At 34.8% G+C, this 19,743-nt stretch overlaps 1 protein-coding gene across 1 annotated transcript; it reads right to left on the bottom strand.

Moving 5' to 3' along the window:
• Window positions 1-228: 228 nt before the first annotated feature.
• Window positions 229-2,099, bottom strand: LOC113299121 (40S ribosomal protein S18-like). Its single transcript, XM_026548066.1, has 4 exons — window positions 1,941-2,099; window positions 1,687-1,847; window positions 1,220-1,408; window positions 229-603 (listed from the first exon to the last, which is right to left on the bottom strand). Exons 1-4 carry the CDS (start codon window positions 1,941-1,943, stop codon window positions 498-500), a joined length of 459 nt encoding a protein of 152 aa, XP_026403851.1. The 5' UTR covers window positions 1,944-2,099; the 3' UTR covers window positions 229-497.
• Window positions 2,100-19,743: the final 17,644 nt, after the last annotated feature.

Below are 19,743 nucleotides of genomic sequence, written 5' to 3'. Positions count from 1 at the left end.
AAGGGGTAGAACTCAGAAATGCAATATCCAAATAACTGTAATTTAAATGCAACCACGTCAAGGAGACAACCTATGAAGTCATAACTATTCTGAATATATTGGACAAACCTGCGAGTTTTCACCTTCTTTAGTATGAAAGGAGGATATACTAACAAAAATAAGTTTGGACCCTAATCATAACCTACATATTAGCACTGCTGTTCGAACTTGGTCATACTGAAACTAAGATTTTTAGATAAACCAGCCAATGCAAATCGAATTTCCCTGCTTTCTGGGCTGCAATGTTTCAATAAGATAGCCAAATACAAGAAATCCCAAGGTAAAACATTTTGTTTCAGATTTCTGTAATTCATACTCACTCACTTTAATTCTCAAAACTAGGATAAGATGTTCAAAAGCCTAAACTATATAGTAGTATCAAGATTAAAAGTCTGTCTCAGAAAGACTAACTTCTCACCGTACGAACTCCCCGGATCAAAAAGAACAACAACCAGTCTTCAACGCTTCTTGGAGACCCCAACAGTCTTACCCCTGCGACCTGTAGTCTTGGTGTGCTGACCACGGACTCTGAGACCCCAGTAATGCCTCAAACCACGATGGTTCCTAAATAACAGCCAAGATGAAAAAAGAATTAGATCGAAAAAAAAGGCCTTACTTGATGTTCACTATTCAATTTTTTCAATATAACAAGAATTTGCTTATCTTTACAAAGATAATCCAGGATTACTGGATCTGTTCCTACTATCACAAATAGACAATGACGAGCTTCTATAAAGATAGAAGAACAAAAGAAAACATGATAAACACTATGATTTTAATCTTTTGTGTGTAAACACAGACTCATAAGACTTATACTTTGTACCCTATCTATAAAAGGTTTTGAAACAACATGAAAACATAAAACCTGAATGAAAACAGGAAACCTAATTGCAAAGTACAATCATTTCTGCAAAACATATCATACCATATCTTCTAAATAATTCCATATAAGATAAGAAATTAACTCACAGTGAGAATCAAAGATAGTTTGAATTTTTCAACAATCATATTAGAGGGCATCTTCAACCAAATTACATAATTGAAACAGGAAAACCCGAAACATAAAGATTCAAGGAATATATTAGATCATAAGATTATATACTAAATAAAAACTAATAAAATCATTATCAATAACAGCAGAATTAAGATACATCTAACTACCTAAAGCATAAGAAATTACCTAATTTTCTTCAAACGCTCCAAGTCATCTCTCAGCTTCATGTCAAGAGCATTAGATACAACCTGTGAGTATCTTCCATCCTTGTAATCTTTCTTTCTGTTCAAAAACCAGTCTGGAATTTTGAATTGACGTGGATTTGCAACAATTGTCATCAGATTCTCCAACTCTGCTACAGAGAGTTCACCAGCCCTACACATTCCAATCAAACAACCAACGTAAGCAAACTACAAACTTATATTCGCTAATCTCATAACCACACTCCAGCTTTCTATTAAAAAACCCAAAACACACTCAACATTCAACAAGATATCCCTATTTCTTGAGCCAGATAAACATCATCAAACATTTCAAATCCAAATTTCATTGCCCTAACTACCCACTGAAAACATTCACAATTCCAGCAGAAACTGAATCTAACAAAAAATACAGCAAGAACAGAAGAAGGAAAAAATCAAAAAGAGTTTTACCTCTTGTTCATATCCACGTCAGCTTTTTTGCAGACAATATTGGCAAATCTCCTACCAATACCCTTAATAGAAGTCATAGCAAACATAATCTTTTGCTTTCCATCAACATTTGTATTCAACACACGAAGAATGTGTTGAAAATCTTCGTTCGCAACCAAAGACTGTAAAAATCAAATCATCAGAAGAAAAAAAAGAGAAACCAACATACTTTACACAATCACACTAAGTACATAAAAGTGGTTTAAGAATCATACCATTGTTTTGTTTTCTTTTTATGTAGAGATCTGTTGAAGGGATCTTGAGTAGAACTACCTCACAAAAGCGTCGAAAGGGTTTTCTTCTTTAGTTTTACAAGACTTGTAAACAGTACTATCTCATTCTGGAGTTAGGGTTTTGAAACAGCTAAAGACAATACTACCCTCACGTAATTTTATAATTTCGACTAGTGCCGGGTTTGATAATGCCTTTTCTTTTTTGGTTGCACCTATTTGCAGCGTTTGATAATGCCTTTCCTTTTTTTGTTGCACTTATTTGCCACCCTCACTTTTCCTATTTGCCACTCTCATTAATTGGTATCCTCATTTATCCTAATGCCACCCATATATTTTTCACATTTTCTATATAATAATAGAGTTTTTTAAAGCGTTCTCATTCACCGGAGCTCCACGTTCACTAGAGCTCCAGGTTAATTCTCGCTTCTGGTTGATTCTGGCCCCACCAGTTGTTTTTTTTTTGGAAATACATTAAATTTAGACAAAAAAATCATAAAAATAAATTTTTTGCCAATAATAAGATAGCTAAATCTTATTATGACCAGTAACCATGCGACGACTGGTTTCCAAGGTTGTTGCTTCTTCAGTCGGAAAGGAGATGACTTCTTATCTAGGCGACTATCAATTTGGAGTTGGTGTGTCGGTCGGTGGGGAGAGTATCTTACATGCTGTAAATTGCTTACTGGAGTTGAAAGGCCACTCGGATAAAATGTCAATGTTGCTTATTGACTTTTGCAATGCTTTCAACATGGTAAGCAGATCTCATCTCATCAAAGAGGTTCGTCTTCACTGTCCAGGTATTTCTCTCTGGGTAGAATTTTGTTACTTGCGACCTGCTAAACTCTATTATGACCAATATATTTTGTCATCTGCACTCGGGGATCAGCAAGAGGACCCCCTTGGTTCCTTACTGTTTGCATTGGCTTTTCATCCTCTTGTGAAGACTATTGCTTCTCGCTGCACACTTGATTTACACGCTTGGTACCTTGTTGACGGTACCATTATTGGGGATACTATGGAGGTAGCCAAGGCCTTGAGTATAATAGAAGCTGAAGGACCTAGCAGGGGGTTACACCTTAATGTCCGAAAAACCGAAGTCTTTTGGCCATCTATTGACCCCAGAAGTACACTTGATGGTGTATTCCCCTCTGACATTGGTAGGCCCTCTAATGGCGTTAAGCTCTTGGGCGGACCTGTGAGTTTGGATTTGAACTTCATTAGTGATATGATGTTGACCAGGGTGAATAAGACTGTTCAACTGATGGATGCAATCAAAAAACTCAGGGACCTTCAGAGTGAGATGTTATTACTTCGCAATTGCACTGTTGTGTCTCGTTTATATTTTGCATTGCGTACTACCAATCCAGCAGCCTTGCAATCTGCCACTGATCTTTTTGACGTTCATTTACTTAAGTATTTGAGACTCTTAATCACTGGAGACGGTGCTGGGTTTGGTCCTTTACAGTAGAGATTGGCTACTTTGCCTATCAAATATGGTGGCCTTGGCATCTACATTATGGCGGACACCCGTACCTATTGTTTCTTTGCCTCTCAGAATCAGGCTGCTTCAGTACAGAAGACAATTCTGGGTAGTTTATTCTCAACAAACAAAGGCTCTGCTTATCAGTTGGCTCTTCGAACTTTATCCAGGTATGTGGATTACCTCCTTCTTACCGTGTCGATGATACTGCCCCCCCTTCCATGCACTCCCTGGCAGTCACTTATTTTGATGCAGTTAAGAAGCAAATCCTAGACCAATTCTCTATGTCTGCAAGAGATTCTATTTTGTGGCAGTGTAACCGCATCAAACACGTTCAGGATTATTTATTAGATGTACCAATCAGTGGGCTTAATCAGTGGTCGGGCCTAGACAATTCCGAGCCTTGCTTTGTTATCGCCTTGGTATCCCATTGTTTGTTGAGAATGGCTTATGCACTAGTTGTAACAAATCTATGGATATATTTGGTGACCATGCGCTTCATTGTGCTAAAGATGTTGGAAGTAAGTTTCGACATGATCTTGTCCGTGCTCGCAAGGAAGTTTCTCTTGGTATTCTTTCGGATGAGGATAAAGACTTGAGGCCTGCCGATATTCTTGTCCTCAACTGGGAAAACGGTCAAGATGTGTGTATGGATGTCACTGGTGTCTCGCCCTTTACTGGTGATGGTATACGTTATTTTGTCCCAGGGAAAGCTATTTCTAAGGCGGTTTCAAGAAAGCGTGCTAAATATTTAGACAAGTGCACTTCACTTGGTTATGGTCTGGGAGTCCTGGTCTTCTCTACTTTGGGGGAACTCGGTGAAGATACTTTATGTTTCTTTAAGCGTCTTAAGAATTGTCTTGTTAATAATGACGCTAGTAGTGGTTTTGGTAGTTTTATTTTCCATAGATTAGGCATTGTTATTCAAAGAGGGGTTGGTGCCCAGCTTGTTGCTAGGTTGCCAACCACTAGCTCTGTATGATTTGTTTACAATCAAATCCAATAGTAGGGATTAGTATTTATTTCTGTTCATTATAAACATGGGTAGGTGGTTACTAAATCTTAAATATTTTTTTGCCAATAATCAGGAGAATTTTTTGGGCCCACGAAAATAATTACCTAAATTTACTAAATCTTATTTAATCTTGGAAATATAACAAATATAAACAAATTCAACATTACCAAAAAAAAAACAACGATTCCATCATGATAAAATCAAATATGCAATGTTCATCACGATATCATCATAAAATTAGATCAATCATATGAATTAAAAAAATATCCAATGTCCATTTACAGTTTTTGTAATAAAATCTGCCTAATTACAACTCCATACTACGGGTAAAAGAAAATATTTGCGATTAATTATTTTGGAAGCTAACGAATAAGTTATTCACGGTGATTACACTTCTAATGATGAAAAACTTAAAAAAAAAAAAGAATCGTGGGTACTAACCTTTTAATCGTATAATATGTCTCTCTTGCAAACAACTTAATTGTTGAACCTGTTTGCATACAAAAAAAATTACGAATCATTAAAATTTGAAACGGAAAAAATGAGAGCAAATATTGATTAACACATAAAAAATCGAGCAAAACAAAAAGTCGAGCAAACAAATAATGATTGATAAACATCATTAACACGTTACTTTTCTTAATTTTATTAGTACCATAATTAAAACAAAACAGATATAAAATAAAAAGTTAATTAAATAAGGTGGATTTTTAATTCTGTTATATTTCGATATGCCCCAGATTTTGTATGCTAAAATTATTGGAAAAAAAAATACATTCCATAACAAACAAAAAATGACGATAATCTAAAATATTTTCTTAAATTTGCTCAATAATGAAAAGATTTCCTAAATGGATCTGCAGAAAGAAAAAAAAGAACCCAAATATAAAACAATGTGCCAAAAACTAAAGCAAAGTTGTCTTTTTTAAAAATGATAAATCTTTACACATTTTCTTGGTTAATATAAGATATTAATCCAAAAAAAAAAAATTTCTACCTGTATAAAAACGCTTGTCAAGCCGCATAATTTTTTCTGTCGCCGTTTCTCTGCTCTTTTTTGTTTTGTTTTTTTTCCTTCATTGTCTTATTTCGTTTATGGATGCTTACGGTGATTGCTATTTCTTTTGCAGATATAATGCTTACGTTGATTTTATTCCTTTTGCAGATATAGTGAAAAGTGTAGTCGATTTGTAATGCTTCTCTTTTTCGAAAACTGTTGCGGTGACTCTCATTGAGGCTCTCCTTTGAAAACTGATCTGTTGATTTTCATTGAGGGGGAAAAAGATTTCATATTCATTAGACTTTTCAGTTATTAATGGTGGTTTTTGGTTTGCAGGTGCTAACGGTGCTTCCAGGATTATAATGGCTGCAAATTAACACCCATGAAATTAGGAATATATTAGGTGATATGTTTGATATCTCTATTTTGCACGGGTATGTTTCTCATCTGGTCCTTGCACGTTGCTATATTCTTGACTGTCTGATTTGTATACCATCTTTCGGTGTGATAAGTGTGGTTGAGGTGTTGTCGTGCTGATCTTAATCAGGTTTTGGAGATCATATTACTGTAAAACATATATAAAATAATAGGCTTGGGACCACCCAAATCCTATTATTTTAAAGAGATATTACTTAACCGATAAAATAATAATTTATTATTTTATACATGTAATAGTAATGTATTAATTTAAAGAATAATTCTTAATTTTAAAAATTTCTTTGGGAAAAACAAGGATTTCCATATCAAAAAAATAAAAATAAAGTATCTTAGGATAAATACCGAAATAGATTTTTAAAAGTGGAAAATATAGAAAAAAAGATAGAAAAACATTATCGGAAATATTTTTAGAACGACACTTATTTTTAAAGTAATAAATCTTATTAATTTCCTTGAAAAAATAATTTTATATTTGTACTTAACATACAATTTACAATTCAATTTAGTCACAAACAAACCAATATTGAATCATATTTTGAGAAATTTAATGTGTATGAGAATTATTTTTTATTTTCTAATGGAATTATTATTTTATATAATATTTGGGACCTATTAATGCTTAAGGGGAACTTTTGAAATGTATTATATTATAATTTTATCGAATTTATTATTTTAGCACTAAAGGCCCGAGTCGAGACTGGAAAATTTTATTATTTTAGCGAGAGTATTATATTATCGAGTATTATTTTAAAAAAGTTTTATTGTATCTCTTACTGTATATTTTGGTTTATTTTCTCCAAGTTTAAATTAGTGGGATTTGTAGTTATGTGAATTTTCATCGTACACGGACAATAGAGTATGCATAGATGGAAAGTGCTGCCGCATTATGGCTGAGAAACCAATTGGTTAAAGGTGCAAGCTCTCCCTCAATTGCATTCTTTTTCAGTTTTAAGTTCTTTTATATTATCTATCATTTTTGTGGTGATATGGTTTCTCTTAAGATTTTCTTATTTATACAGTTTGTTGATAGATATATCTACAAATTAACTTTAAAAATTGGACTATATAATATCCAGGGTTTCACTAAAATATAATTTGAGATAGTGGATGGTTCATAGTCTGAGTTCCCAATGAAAAATTCCAGCTTGATTATTGTCTAAACGTCTATGAACTATTTTTCATTTGACTGTTTTCTACTGCTTCATCTTTCTGTATGTAGATGGTCATTTAAGGTATTATTGCATTTTATAAATGAACAGTTAGACGAGTTAACCTTTTAAATCAGGTTTTTTTTTCTCTCTTTAGTTCATGATGGTTTGTGGAACCCTGCCAGAATATATAACAAATTGTTTATGTTATTACGATTTTATAACATATATGATAACAAGTTTGGATGCAGGTCACAAAGGTATGAGTTGGCGTTGCAAAAATTTACAACATCATGGAAAGTACTATATGATGGTAGGAATTCCAAGAGGCGCACATCCGAGATGCATTTCATTATCGTAACCAGATTATATGATAGATCCAGTGTTATAAAATAACAAAGTTGTTTTGACATACCACCTTTAGTGGAATGACGATCTAAATATTAAAACTAAAATTAATCATAATAATTGATGGGTATAAATACCAAATAGTTCATTAAACCTATTGATGCCCTGATGACTATTTACTTGATTTGTGACACTCCCAGTCAATAGCATCACAAAACCAAAGACGAGAAGGTAATCTAAATTCTCATGGTTTTTCCATGACGGGTGTTGGAAGATTTTCATCTTAAGTTTGATTTTGGAAAGTCATTTTGAGGTTAGTATAGCGCATTAACGAACGTGCTTGCTTCTGCCAACAAGAGATCATCCATAAGATTAAGAGGCTTCCTGCCGGGTATGTAGATTCCTTCGTTATATAATGCAAAGCATAAATCTAGAAAATAAAAGTTACAGCATGCAAATCCTGAATAAATGAGAGTACATAATGCACACATCTTAATCGATAATAAACTGTATCCATGTGCAGGTACCAAGAGCTTGGAACTGAAGGAGAACCCGATGTTAACCCGCCCGTCGTCAATCCAATATCTCCACCATTTTCTGGCAGAAAACATCAATTAATTTAAGCATAAATTAGCCGAATGGCATTGGGGTAGTGTGATTTAAGAGGATGTAACTATCGCTGAACATCATTGTTGTGCATAATGGAGGTAATTTAGTGAACAGTAAAAAATTCAGTTGCTATAATATGTTGCATTCAACCTTCAAAATATAAGCATATACAAGCAATCTTTTCCCTGCACAACAAGCCTTTAAATAATAAAGTCTTAAGATGCTAACAGTTTCTTTTGGTATTCCTAAAAAATCATCTCAATGTTTCCTCTACCAGTCATAACTTAAAAGGTTGAGCTACAATTTACACAAACAGTTTTTGCTTTACAATTTATACTTTGGTTATTGGATCTGTAGCATTGATTCATTATATAGTTGCACCATTTCAAAGCTATTTTTTGAGTCATTCCTTTGTCTTCCGGTTCTTAGTCTATTTTGAATGATGCTAGGAACCCATGCTGGCGGGGAGCCTTCGGAAGCTTTTAATAATATCAATGGATGGTCGAATCCCACTTGAGAAGATAGATTTCTTAGTATATGAAATTGGTTTGCCTAAATATTTTAAACTTTTGAAAAAGATAAAGGGGGCTTGGATGTTTTTTTTGACACGAAAGGGGGCTTGGATGTTGATGGGTACAGTAAGAACTAAGTAGGTTTCCAGAATCAATAGATATGGTAATTTCTTTGATCTATTTTCTTTTCATTTAATGCTTTTCATTTAAATTTCCCTTCTGGTTCTATACTTAACACTAAAAGCATGAGAAGCATGAGTTTTGTTTTTTATTGATTACAATTAATGCATTTTGTTCTTGAAATAAAATAAAATAAACATGTGAGGGCACTACTAATTCCTACAGTTTTCAACCTAATCTTATTTTACTGGAGTGCTTGGTGGGAAACAATTATTGGCTTCTACTTGCTTTAGTATACTAATTGAGTTTCTTTCTTTGCTTCCTGGTTCTTACCTCAAATGCTGAAAAAATGGTAAAGGAGTTGATGATGAGAATCACATTAACTTGCTTATTTATTGTTTATTCAAATTCTTATGATCTTGAATTTTAGCATCGGTTATATTGTGCAACAGCCATTCTAGCTATGTAAGTGTTTTTTCTTGATTGAAATTTGAAATATTCATCTAGCTATCTGCAAAATGGAACATATGATGTATTTTTAAGTGAATTAGTTTTTGAAATGAAAACTTTAGATAGACATCAGAATATTTTATTTATAGTGTTTAGAAGGAATGTCGAATTTGCATAAGAGTTTTTTTGAGCAGAAGATATGCCTTTTCTTATATTTTATTTTTTTGGCTCGAGCATATGCTCTATCGTTTTTTACCACATATTAACTATATCTATTGGGGTAGTAACATATGGTACTCATTTTGGTCATCTCAGTTTTATATGAGTTAAATGACGGAAAACGAGACAGTAGTTTTAATTGTATATAACAATGTTTGTTATATATATTAAGAATATATCAAGTTGATATTGCTTATACTTATGTTGTTGTTGTTGATTATGTGCTTGTTGTTGACCTGGGCTCGCTGCATAAAGTTGAGTATCGCATACTACTTCTATGCTAGCGAAGACTCAATCAATTCATACTTGAAGTGTGTTTATTTTGAATAGACAACTAGGTGATAGATGAGAAAGAGATGTTGATGCGGCAAGAAAAGGTTTAGTCTCTACCAGGAGTGAACTTTATTGTGGATAAATTTATTCAACATACCAAAATTTTAATCTCTGCACAATATCAGGATAAATTCAGTAAACACACGCGTGTTGGTGCACCTATTATTTATTATAATTTGTTGTATTAAGACGTATCTTAATCATTAATCTTTTCGCTATGTTTCCACGCATGTTAATGAGCTATCTGTTTAGAACTTCTTTCCAATCAAATTCTGCCATATACGTACATATATGCAACTGAAAACTATGTCAATCATTTTCTACACAAGCATAACACAAATCACATGTATGGTATTTCCTATGTGTTATTACCTTGAAGACATCTTTAATATCAAAAATCAAAAATCCAATGGGAAAGGAGTTTTCTCTAACCGATTAGTAAGGTGATCTATCGGGCACATGTATTTGTTATATCGGCTAGAGATTTTATTCTTTTAGTCTAACTGCTTCATTATTTACTCTCCAATGAAATTGTTGATTATGATCCTCACATCCTTAAAGAGACCTTCTAAAACCAGAGGATCATTTGAAGGATATAAACAACGCCCAAGGAATCTTCTCATTGCTTTTAGAAGTTCCCGTTTGAGATGTTTATTTCTCAGCATATTTTAGAATCATATATGGCCTACAATTTAAGAAGTGGATAAAGTCACGTTGGGATCTCTTGGTAAATAAGGTAAATAAGTTTCTTAAGGTGGTAGACATGCTTGAAGTAGATGTAACTAAGTAGAGGTGTCAAAGAGGTCAGGCCATCCTGGGCCTGGTCTGGCCAAGACTGTATAACCAGGCTAAATCCTGGCCCGGCCCGGCCCGTGTTCAAACAGACCTAGCTCGGGCCCAGGCTAGTAGCAGACCCAGGATGGGCTGTACTTTTCGGCCTTGTAGCCTGTTATACCTGTCCTGCTAAAGCCTGAGCCTGTATTGGGCCTGTTCAGGCCGGCCTGCCTTGGCCTGTATATTTTCAATTGGCAGAAACTTTAATGTGTTGATGTAAAACTTATTATAAAATTAGACTGCGGGGCATGGGGTTTGATCTCTTGATCAAGAGTATACAAGACAGAGCACAAACCACTATAATAAGCTATTGTATTTTGTGCATTTTCATTCGACAAAAGAAATTATACCCTACTCATCTATTAAGATTAAGAACAAACGTTCCCTAAATATTCGACGACATGTAAACTTGTCATATACTAGAAATAACCCATGTCGTAACGGCACGACATGAGACCTGATAATTTTTGGTTAGAATGATTTTGATAATTATGACACACTATGAGGCTTAATGCGACCCATGAGAACTTGTAGACATGAAATCTTAATCCAAATAATTATAACTTCGGTTACACTTAAATAATAGTTTAATAATTCCCCACGATATTCTTTAGACTTCGAATAATAGTTTTTGATAAAAATTCTTCGTTAATCATTCTTTGAAGGACGAAATATGGATTTCTCCGTTGTGGTATTGAACTTAGAAAGTGAATAGAGTCCTCCCTAATGGAGCAATGTTCCGAACTTCCAATATCAAATTCTTAGGGACGACGGTGTGCATGGTATCTTCCTGTGTTGGACGTCAAGATTGATTAGAATGCAAGACTAATATTTATTAAAAAAAACATTAGTTTGATTTGGACCGAAATAAAAATATACTCACGTTTGATCGATCATTAGTAAATCCAAAGCATTGACTTTGTTGGTCGTCATGAAATCGACATCTTCCCATTTTCTGTCAACACGAAACTTGAGTGTTGAAGGTTTATTTTCATCACAATTATGTTAAAAATGATTAGAAGGCGTCACTAATATTTTATTCTTTTTAAAAAAATAGTTCAATTCGGATCGAAATAATAATATACTCAAGTTTTCATCAATCATTAGTAAATCCAAAGTAGTGACTTCGTTGGTCGCCATGAAATCGATCTCTTCCCATTTTCTTCCAACACGAAAACTGAGTACTGCAGGTTTGTTTTCATCACAATCATGCATTCTCGGAAAAAAAACACGTTTTTCGTAATGGTTTTTGTGGGGTTGCGACTAATCATGTTTGACATGTTGATACTCTTAAGCTATTTCACCAAAAAAGTAAGTTGGAATGAGTGAATGAGCTGGAAATGGGTGAACAGAATGTGTGTGGTTGAAAAAATTCACTCCTTTATTTATACACTGCTCTTTGATAATTGTAATTAGGGACACATTCATAAAGGAATGGGTTATTACGTGATTGTCATAAAGGAGCAGACATTTCGCTGCATGCAGACCTTAGAGCATGGACAGTTTTAACTTATTTATGGGTAAGCAACTCTCTTAATGGTGGGAGGATAATGGGGGAGGAAATAGAGGATCCAAAGAAATTGAAAAAATTGGAATTAAAAGAGGATGAGATTTGTTTTTGGTCTAATAAAAAAGGTTCCCTTTTTGAGAATCTTTCATCTTTGTTTGTGTTGTGGATCACCAAAAAAGAAAAAAATTATTGATTCCATCAAAAGACATTAAACATTTAAAAAAAATTGATTCCAGAAAAACGCATGAACCATCAAAATTCACATTCATGAGTTTGGAGATTCATTCATCTGTAAGTTTTACTCTAGTAAATGTGTAAATGACATGGAAGCTCATAAGTTTCATTTTTATTTTTCTTGGAATCAATTGATATGGTGACAGTTCATGAAGAAAGGATGAAATTTTGTTTACAAATATTAAGTATATATATGTCATTGTGCAAATAGTGATGAAAAATAAAATGAATCTTTGTTTATTCCGCAGTACTGGTCCTTCCCTGATCCACATCTTTGTGTATGTACTGTGTTGCTCCGCAAGTTTTCTTATGTTGAGCATGACCAATTAAATTGATCATTTTCCTTATGGTTAATTCAGTTGTGTTTTTTGGATACAAATTCATGTTTCATGTGATTTGTTAATGTCCAAAGAAATCCTTCTTTTCTTGTGAAAGTAAGGTCGATCTTGTTGTTCTTTCGGGAATGACATTTTATGGGGGGGAGTTCTTATTTGAACTTGTGCTTAATTGCCAAATCTTTGTGGGGAGTGCGGCTGAGGAATATTGTAGGAGTTATCTTGTATCTTTATAAACTCCTTGATGAATACACTAAGTTTCGACTATGTCAAATCATCGAAACAAGTTGGTATGTTGTTCTCTTTTGGTCATGAAGTATCTCTATGAAAATTTCATGAGGGTGCCACTAGTTTTCGTACCTTTGCCAATTTATATTGACAAAAGGGGGAGAATTAATGTGTAGTTCACACTACAAATGCATATGGTTTACGGATCATTATGTTAGTGGGTATGGTTTTCATATTGAGATGAAGTATTGACTAAGGGGTAGTGATACATATCACCATAGTATTATTGTCAAAGTTGTGAACAATTGTACTTTGATGTTGTATAATGATACTATGATACTGTATAACAATGATTGAGAGCAACTGGTTTCTCATTTTTATACCTACGGATCTTCAACAACGATGATGCGGAATTGAATACATTTGGAATCATTAGAGTACTTGGAAGTGACGAAGATTTCGAGTAATGTTGAAGAACCAAGGAGATCAAGCATTTGGATGAGAAGCTACAAAGTTTATTTATTTTGTAATCCATACGTATTGATAGTTTTGTCACTAAGATTGACAAAGGGGGAGATTGTTAGAGCACTGCTCGGTCGAACTCACAAGCGTTGCTATCTCAATCTTGTTTGTCAACGTTAGTGATCAAAACTATAAGTCTTGATTTCGAGTCTACTTATAGTGATGTCTCGGACTAGGATAGATTGTGTACTTGAGCATTAGACTTCACGACGTTCATCAATTGAAGACGAATAACTACTAAGGAGAGCTTGTGGAACTTCATCAACAAAAGGTATGTGGAGAATAAAACTCATCTATCACTAGGAAAGTCTATTTCTACTATATCTCCTATATTGAGACATAAGTCGTATCACTATAGTTTTCGATTATGCACATTTGAGATTTCGAGTTGAGTTTAACTCGCTTACATATTTCTAGAAATATGTGTTGGTAAGGTTTCGCTCCAACCAAGTTCATCTTATATTCTTGACGAAAGTCAAAAGATGATCATGTGAAAATCGCCAAGTAACATCTTACATGGTTTGTGTGATACAATCATTCGGTGTAGACTTGGAATGTTTCGTTATGATTATTTCAATAACTTGAAAATTACTTTGATGCTAATAGTGTGTGAAAACGGCTATTGTCATCCTCTAAGAAAGTTTCAATGATTGAAATAAGAGTTTAGAACACTTAACCAATATTGGAATATAAACATGTTGTGCACTCTTGCATATATGTGATCCATGTCCGAGAACCATCGTATGCATACCCGTATGCATACCTGTTAGTTTGAGAAGTCCGAGAACCTAAGTGCGCGTACCCGTACGCATACTGGCGTAGGTTTATGACCGGAAATTTCTACGAAAACCAAACTTGGTCCGGCTATCCAAGTATGCGTACCCGTTTGCATACTCGAGTGGTTAAAGTTTTAAAATCGGTTGTGTCATGAACAAGTACATTTATATAATAAGGAATGCATTCTTTGCAAACCGTGGCTATAATGTTCATGAATTGATTCGATTGAATCAAACCGATTTTACATCAATTGTGTTCTTGTATACTTCTATGAGAATATAGCAATTGAACAACTCTTTAAATAGTTTCATTTGAGTCATTTGAACTAGTTATGGTTAAGATGAATAAGGTTGATATGAGATGTTCATATAGCTAACCTCGGTTAACTACGGTTGAGCCAACATGGTGTACACGTTTAGGTACGGTTACATAAACCTAAATGAGGGTACATTTCATTTGTGTATAACAAGCTAAGTTTGATCTAACGGTTGCAAGATATTAGCTTGAATCTAATCAGGATTTCATCTAACGGTGAATATTGAATGCTTTGTTACCAAGGTAAGTTAGATTGAAACTCTGATTTGAAAACTATATAAAGGAGAACTCTAGCAACTGAGAACCCTAATCCCCACATCTTCTGTGTGATATCAGTTGCGACTAGAGTCGATTCTCCTTTAACCTTAGGTTTTTCACAAAACCCTGTAGGTTAATGATGAGGTGTCAAACTCACAAAAGATATATTCCTTACTCTTCTTACACTAATAAATAGCACAATGATAAGCAGGTTCGTTCCTAAGGGAGAGTTGAGCTAAAGTTGTCGATTTAATTTCTGAAAATATGAATAATGCAAAAACTACAAAGCAAATGTGAATGTGAACAATGAATATGAGAATGATTAGGGGGTCTTTCTCCACTAGTGAACACAAATCTTCTTCAAAATATGTTTACTAACAATCCTAGACAAGTTATAAGTTCAACACGTCCATTAAACTCCAAAGTCACTTCGTAGAATAAGTTCTCTACTCGTGTCTAGTCAATCAAGCCACTTTGAATAAGCTCTCTAGTGTAACTTAACTAACTGATATGTTCTATGAGTCGAATTGATCCTAACCACATGCACGTAAGTTCGACATGTTAACTTAGGGTTGTCAAATACGCATCAAAATCCACAACATCCCATTGCAATGGTGATGTTTCGCTACTTGTGATTATAATACCATAACAATTATGGATTACGGTTCTAAAATCTAGCTTTAGTATTGCAAACAAGATATCTAATTGGCCTTTTAAATACCCTGCAAACAATCCATAGTCATAAGAACGGTAGAAGACAAGCAATAAAACAATATTGAGAAGAAAGATTAAACTTGATAAAATATCCAAGACAAGTCACATAGCTTCTGAAATAACCCTAACCAAATAAGAAGTTAGCTACGGGAGTTCATGGCAATAACAAAGTTAAAATATAAACCCGAACAAGCAAACCAAACGGCAGCAACAGATGATTTTGTGGATGTGGAATGGTGGTGGATGTTTCTTGGTGCTAGGAAGGTGGATTGGACTGTGAAAGTGGTAACTTGCTGCTGTTGTGATGCTCGTCAGGTCAGGGTACTGATGTGGTTGTTGTGTAGTATGAACTGCAGCTGCGAACTGGTGGTATGCACAGGTGGATTTATGAGATGCTGGTGATGGAGGTTGTATGCAGGTAAAGGTGAGATAGGGTATGGAGATGGAAGATGTGTGCAGGTGGGGATGCAGGTGATGGAGGTGGTGATGATTGGAGAGGAGCAGAGGGCTCCTCTCTGGTGGTGATGCAAAACAGGCGTGAGAGGGGGTATGCAGATGGATGTCTTTTGTAGATTTCTTTCTCTTTTTGTAGGTTCTTTGGTGCAGAATTCGACGCCGACTCAAACCCACTTTCCTAAATCATATCTGCTTCTAAACCCACTCATTGGAAATAAGCTTCAATTCCATACCTAACTTATCGGCATACATGACCAATCTTAACCAAATATTTGTTTTAAAGTCGCATCCATCACAAACCCAACGTTCTCTTTTTCCTTGGATTCAAAATCCTGTTCCAAACCCTTGGCAAATCTCCCTGGAACCATGGCTAGCTGATGGAAAAACCTGGGGCAACACCTGTCTTGACTGAAGTTGCATTGATCACTCAGATATTCTTGTAGGAAACTCATGTCCTAAACCTTCGCAAACACAAAATGTATAGCAACACCTAATTCATTTTACTGACTTCTCGGTACATCACAGAACACACACTAGTACAAACAGACCCTTTTGCCACGCCAAATTGCCGTGTTCATAGGGGGTTTGACACGCCAATTTGGTTTGGACTTGGCGTGGCTTCTGCTTGCGTGGTTTTAGGTATGCCCGCGTGGTTTTAGGTATCTTATAGCCACGCCTGCCTTGCGTGTCTATTTCATAGGCGTTGCTATATAGTGTCCCAAAAACTTAAGTACTGGTACTCTATAGACACACGATTTATTGTTTTGGCGTGGCTATTTGGTTCACTATAGACACACAAATTGCTTTTAGCGTGGCTATTGGATTCACTATAGACACGCAAATTTCTTTTTTGCGTGGCTATTTGGTTCACTTTAGACACGCAAATTGCTTTTTGGCATAGCCATTGGTTATCCGATAGACACGCCATTATAGGTTTAACGTGGTTATATGTTATGTTTTAGCCACGCCAATTTCACTTATCTTCATCCACGTGGATGTGTTAGGAACCATTGAATACCATCCACATGTAACGTTGTGAGCCGTTCATTGGATATCTTATAGACACGCCCCATATAGGTTTAACGTGGCCACATATTATGTTTTAGCCACACCAATTTCAATAACCTTCATCCACGTGGCTGTGTTAGGAACCGTTGAATACCATCATGTAACATTTTGAGCCGTTCATTGGATATCCTATAGACACGTCCATATAGGTTTAACGTGGCCATATGTTATGTTTTAGCCACGCCAATTTCAATAACCTTCATCCACGTGGCTGTGTTAGGAACCGATGAATACCATCCACATGTAACGTTGTGAGCCGCTCATTGGATATCCTATAGACACGCCCCATATAGGTTTAACGTGGCCATATGTTATATTTTAGCCACGCCAATTTCAATAACCTTCATCCACGTGGCTGTATTAGGAACCGTTGAATAACATCCACATGTAACATTGTGAGCCATTCATTGGATATCCTATAGACACGCCATATAACGTGGCTATATGTGATATTTAGCCACGCCAATTTACAATTACCTTGATCCACGTGGTCGTACTAGGAATCTTTGGATCTCATTTAAGATGATGCAATATTGACCGTTAAATTATATGCATCCTTCACCGTCCACATGTAACGTTGCGAGCCGTTCATCGGAGAACCTATAGACGCGCCATACAGTGTGGCTTTATGTGATATTTAGCCACACCAATTTATATCTGTTTAATGTGTTTTTATGTTATGTTTAACCACGCCAATTAATCTCGAAGCGTGTGTATTACGCGTGTGACGCCTCTAAGCCGTTCAGATATGGCATCTAAACCATCCACCTGGCACTATCCAAATTCTCTTATACTTTATAAATTGTGGTTAAATATGAAATTCATATATGCCAAAAATTCATATTATTATTAATAACACAGTAAAAAATGTTGAGCCTTGGTCTAACAGTTTGCAAAAGAAAATATTAAAGAGCATTTATCCAAAAATCATCAGTTTTTCTTCAACTTTTTTGATGGTGGTGTCTCTTCAAGAAATTGATCAGGTTGTGACATTCTCGACGCGGCAAACCTTGTCATCCTCTGTTTCCCATCTGGAAGTTGGTATGCCTGATCTACACTTTGTACATATAACTTTCTATGCGCCTTTTTAACCTTCTTTGGAAGCTTGTCAGAGGATGCATGACTCCCCGAATGTGGATTGACTGCTAGGTGCTCCTCATTCAGTTTATCTTCTGCAAGGCTGCTTGTTGTTCTTAGGTCACTGTCCAATTTCTTCTCAGAATCTAAAACTGGTTCTGGTTGCTTATGAGGTTTTCCATGCTGTGGAGTTTCCTGCAGCAAGAGATTAAATATATTATATATATATATATATATTATGGAGAATTTACTTTTGGCCAACTATCTTCCGAAATTGTATGTGAAGGTTTAGCTTTATGCTCAGACATAAAGCTACATAGACAAATACAAAAGAATAAATTATCTAACAGGCAAGACTTAGGTGATTTTTGTGAGCAATTTGGATACACTAATACACCATCCGCGTTATTATCTAGGAAGAAAGGTACTCGACCACCTTCCCATAACAATCCTAAGACTACTAGATATCCTAATAGGTATCCATTGAAATCTAAACGACCCAATTTTAGGAAAAACAACAATAAGACACAACAATTAAATAAAAAGACTAATAAGTCACTTCCGGTCTGTTACAAGTGTGGAAAAATTGGGCATTATAGTAATAAGTGTCGTACAAAACAAAAAATAAATGAGCTTAATCTAGACGAAGGTCTCAAACGTCAATTAGAACAAGTCCTCTTAATGGACTCCGATCTATCTGAAGAGGATGAATCATCCTCTTCAGAAAATGATTCAGGGAAAATTTCAGGATTGGAGGATGATGAATGTACAGATGGTTGTTCTTGTAAAAATTGTTTTCATAAACAAATATCTAGTCTAGGAATTAATGTCCTCACCAATGAAGAAAATTTTATATTAGAGTTAATTGATAAAATTGAAAATCCAGAATCAAAGCGAATAGATTTAGAAAAATATATTGAAGTAGCTAAAAGAGCACCAAAACAAGAGAAAATCGAAACTTCTTACAAACCTTATAGTTTTAAGGAAATAATGGCAAGAGTAGAAAATCATCACATTAAAAAAGAACCATCAGTCAATGATCTTAGGGCAGAAGTTAATCAGGTTAAAGAAGAATTAAGAAGTCTTAAGCAAAGAGTCCAGATATTGGAACTTCATAAACCAGTAGACTGTGAGTATGACTCACAAGAAGAAAACCCTTTAGATGAAATTTTACAAAACTACCAGGCTCATATTACTACACATATAGATAAACCAGAATCACCTACTAATAACCAGGATATTGAAAACATGCAATTCATTAATATAATAGATAAAGTAATCACTCAAAAGTGGTACACCTTAGTCACCCTAATCATAGGAAAAGAATACCGTTTTGAAACTATGGCACTCATAGATTCGGGTGCAGATCTAAACTGCTTAAATGAAGGATTAATTCCCACAAAGTATTTTAGCAAAACAACCCAAGTTCTTAATACTGCAGATGGAAACAAATTGATAATTAATTACAAATTATCTGATGCTGCGATGTGTAATAATGGTATTTGTCTAGCGACACCATTTATCATGGTAAAGAATTTATCTCAATCCTACATATTAGGGACTCCATTCTTGAATATGTTATACCCGTTAAGTATTAACAATACGGGCATTGAAGCCCTCATTCAGGGACATAAAATATTATTTGAATTTGTCTCTGAACCTAGGCAAAAATTTATTAACCAGGTTTAAGAAAAAATCAAGCACAAAGAAAATTTTTTGTTCTTCTTAAAAGAGGAGATTCAATATAAGCAAATAGAAGAGAAACTAAATTGCCCAAAACTCCAA

The sequence above is a fragment of the Papaver somniferum genome, chromosome 7 (genome assembly GCF_003573695.1).
Source record: "Papaver somniferum cultivar HN1 chromosome 7, ASM357369v1, whole genome shotgun sequence".
NCBI classification, from domain to species: Eukaryota; Viridiplantae; Streptophyta; class Magnoliopsida; order Ranunculales; family Papaveraceae; genus Papaver; species Papaver somniferum.
Note: the sequence above shows the minus strand (reverse complement) of the source record. Positions and strands in the feature narration are given on the sequence as shown.

Coding starts and splice junctions, on each gene's coding strand:
- LOC113299121 (XM_026548066.1), bottom strand. Junction 1,409..1,686: donor GACGTGGATATGAACAAGAG/GTAAAACTCTTT, acceptor TGGAATGTGTAG/GGCTGGTGAACTCTCTGTAG. Junction 604..1,219: donor GAGCGTTTGAAGAAAATTAG/GTAATTTCTTAT, acceptor GCTGTTATTTAG/GAACCATCGTGGTTTGAGGC.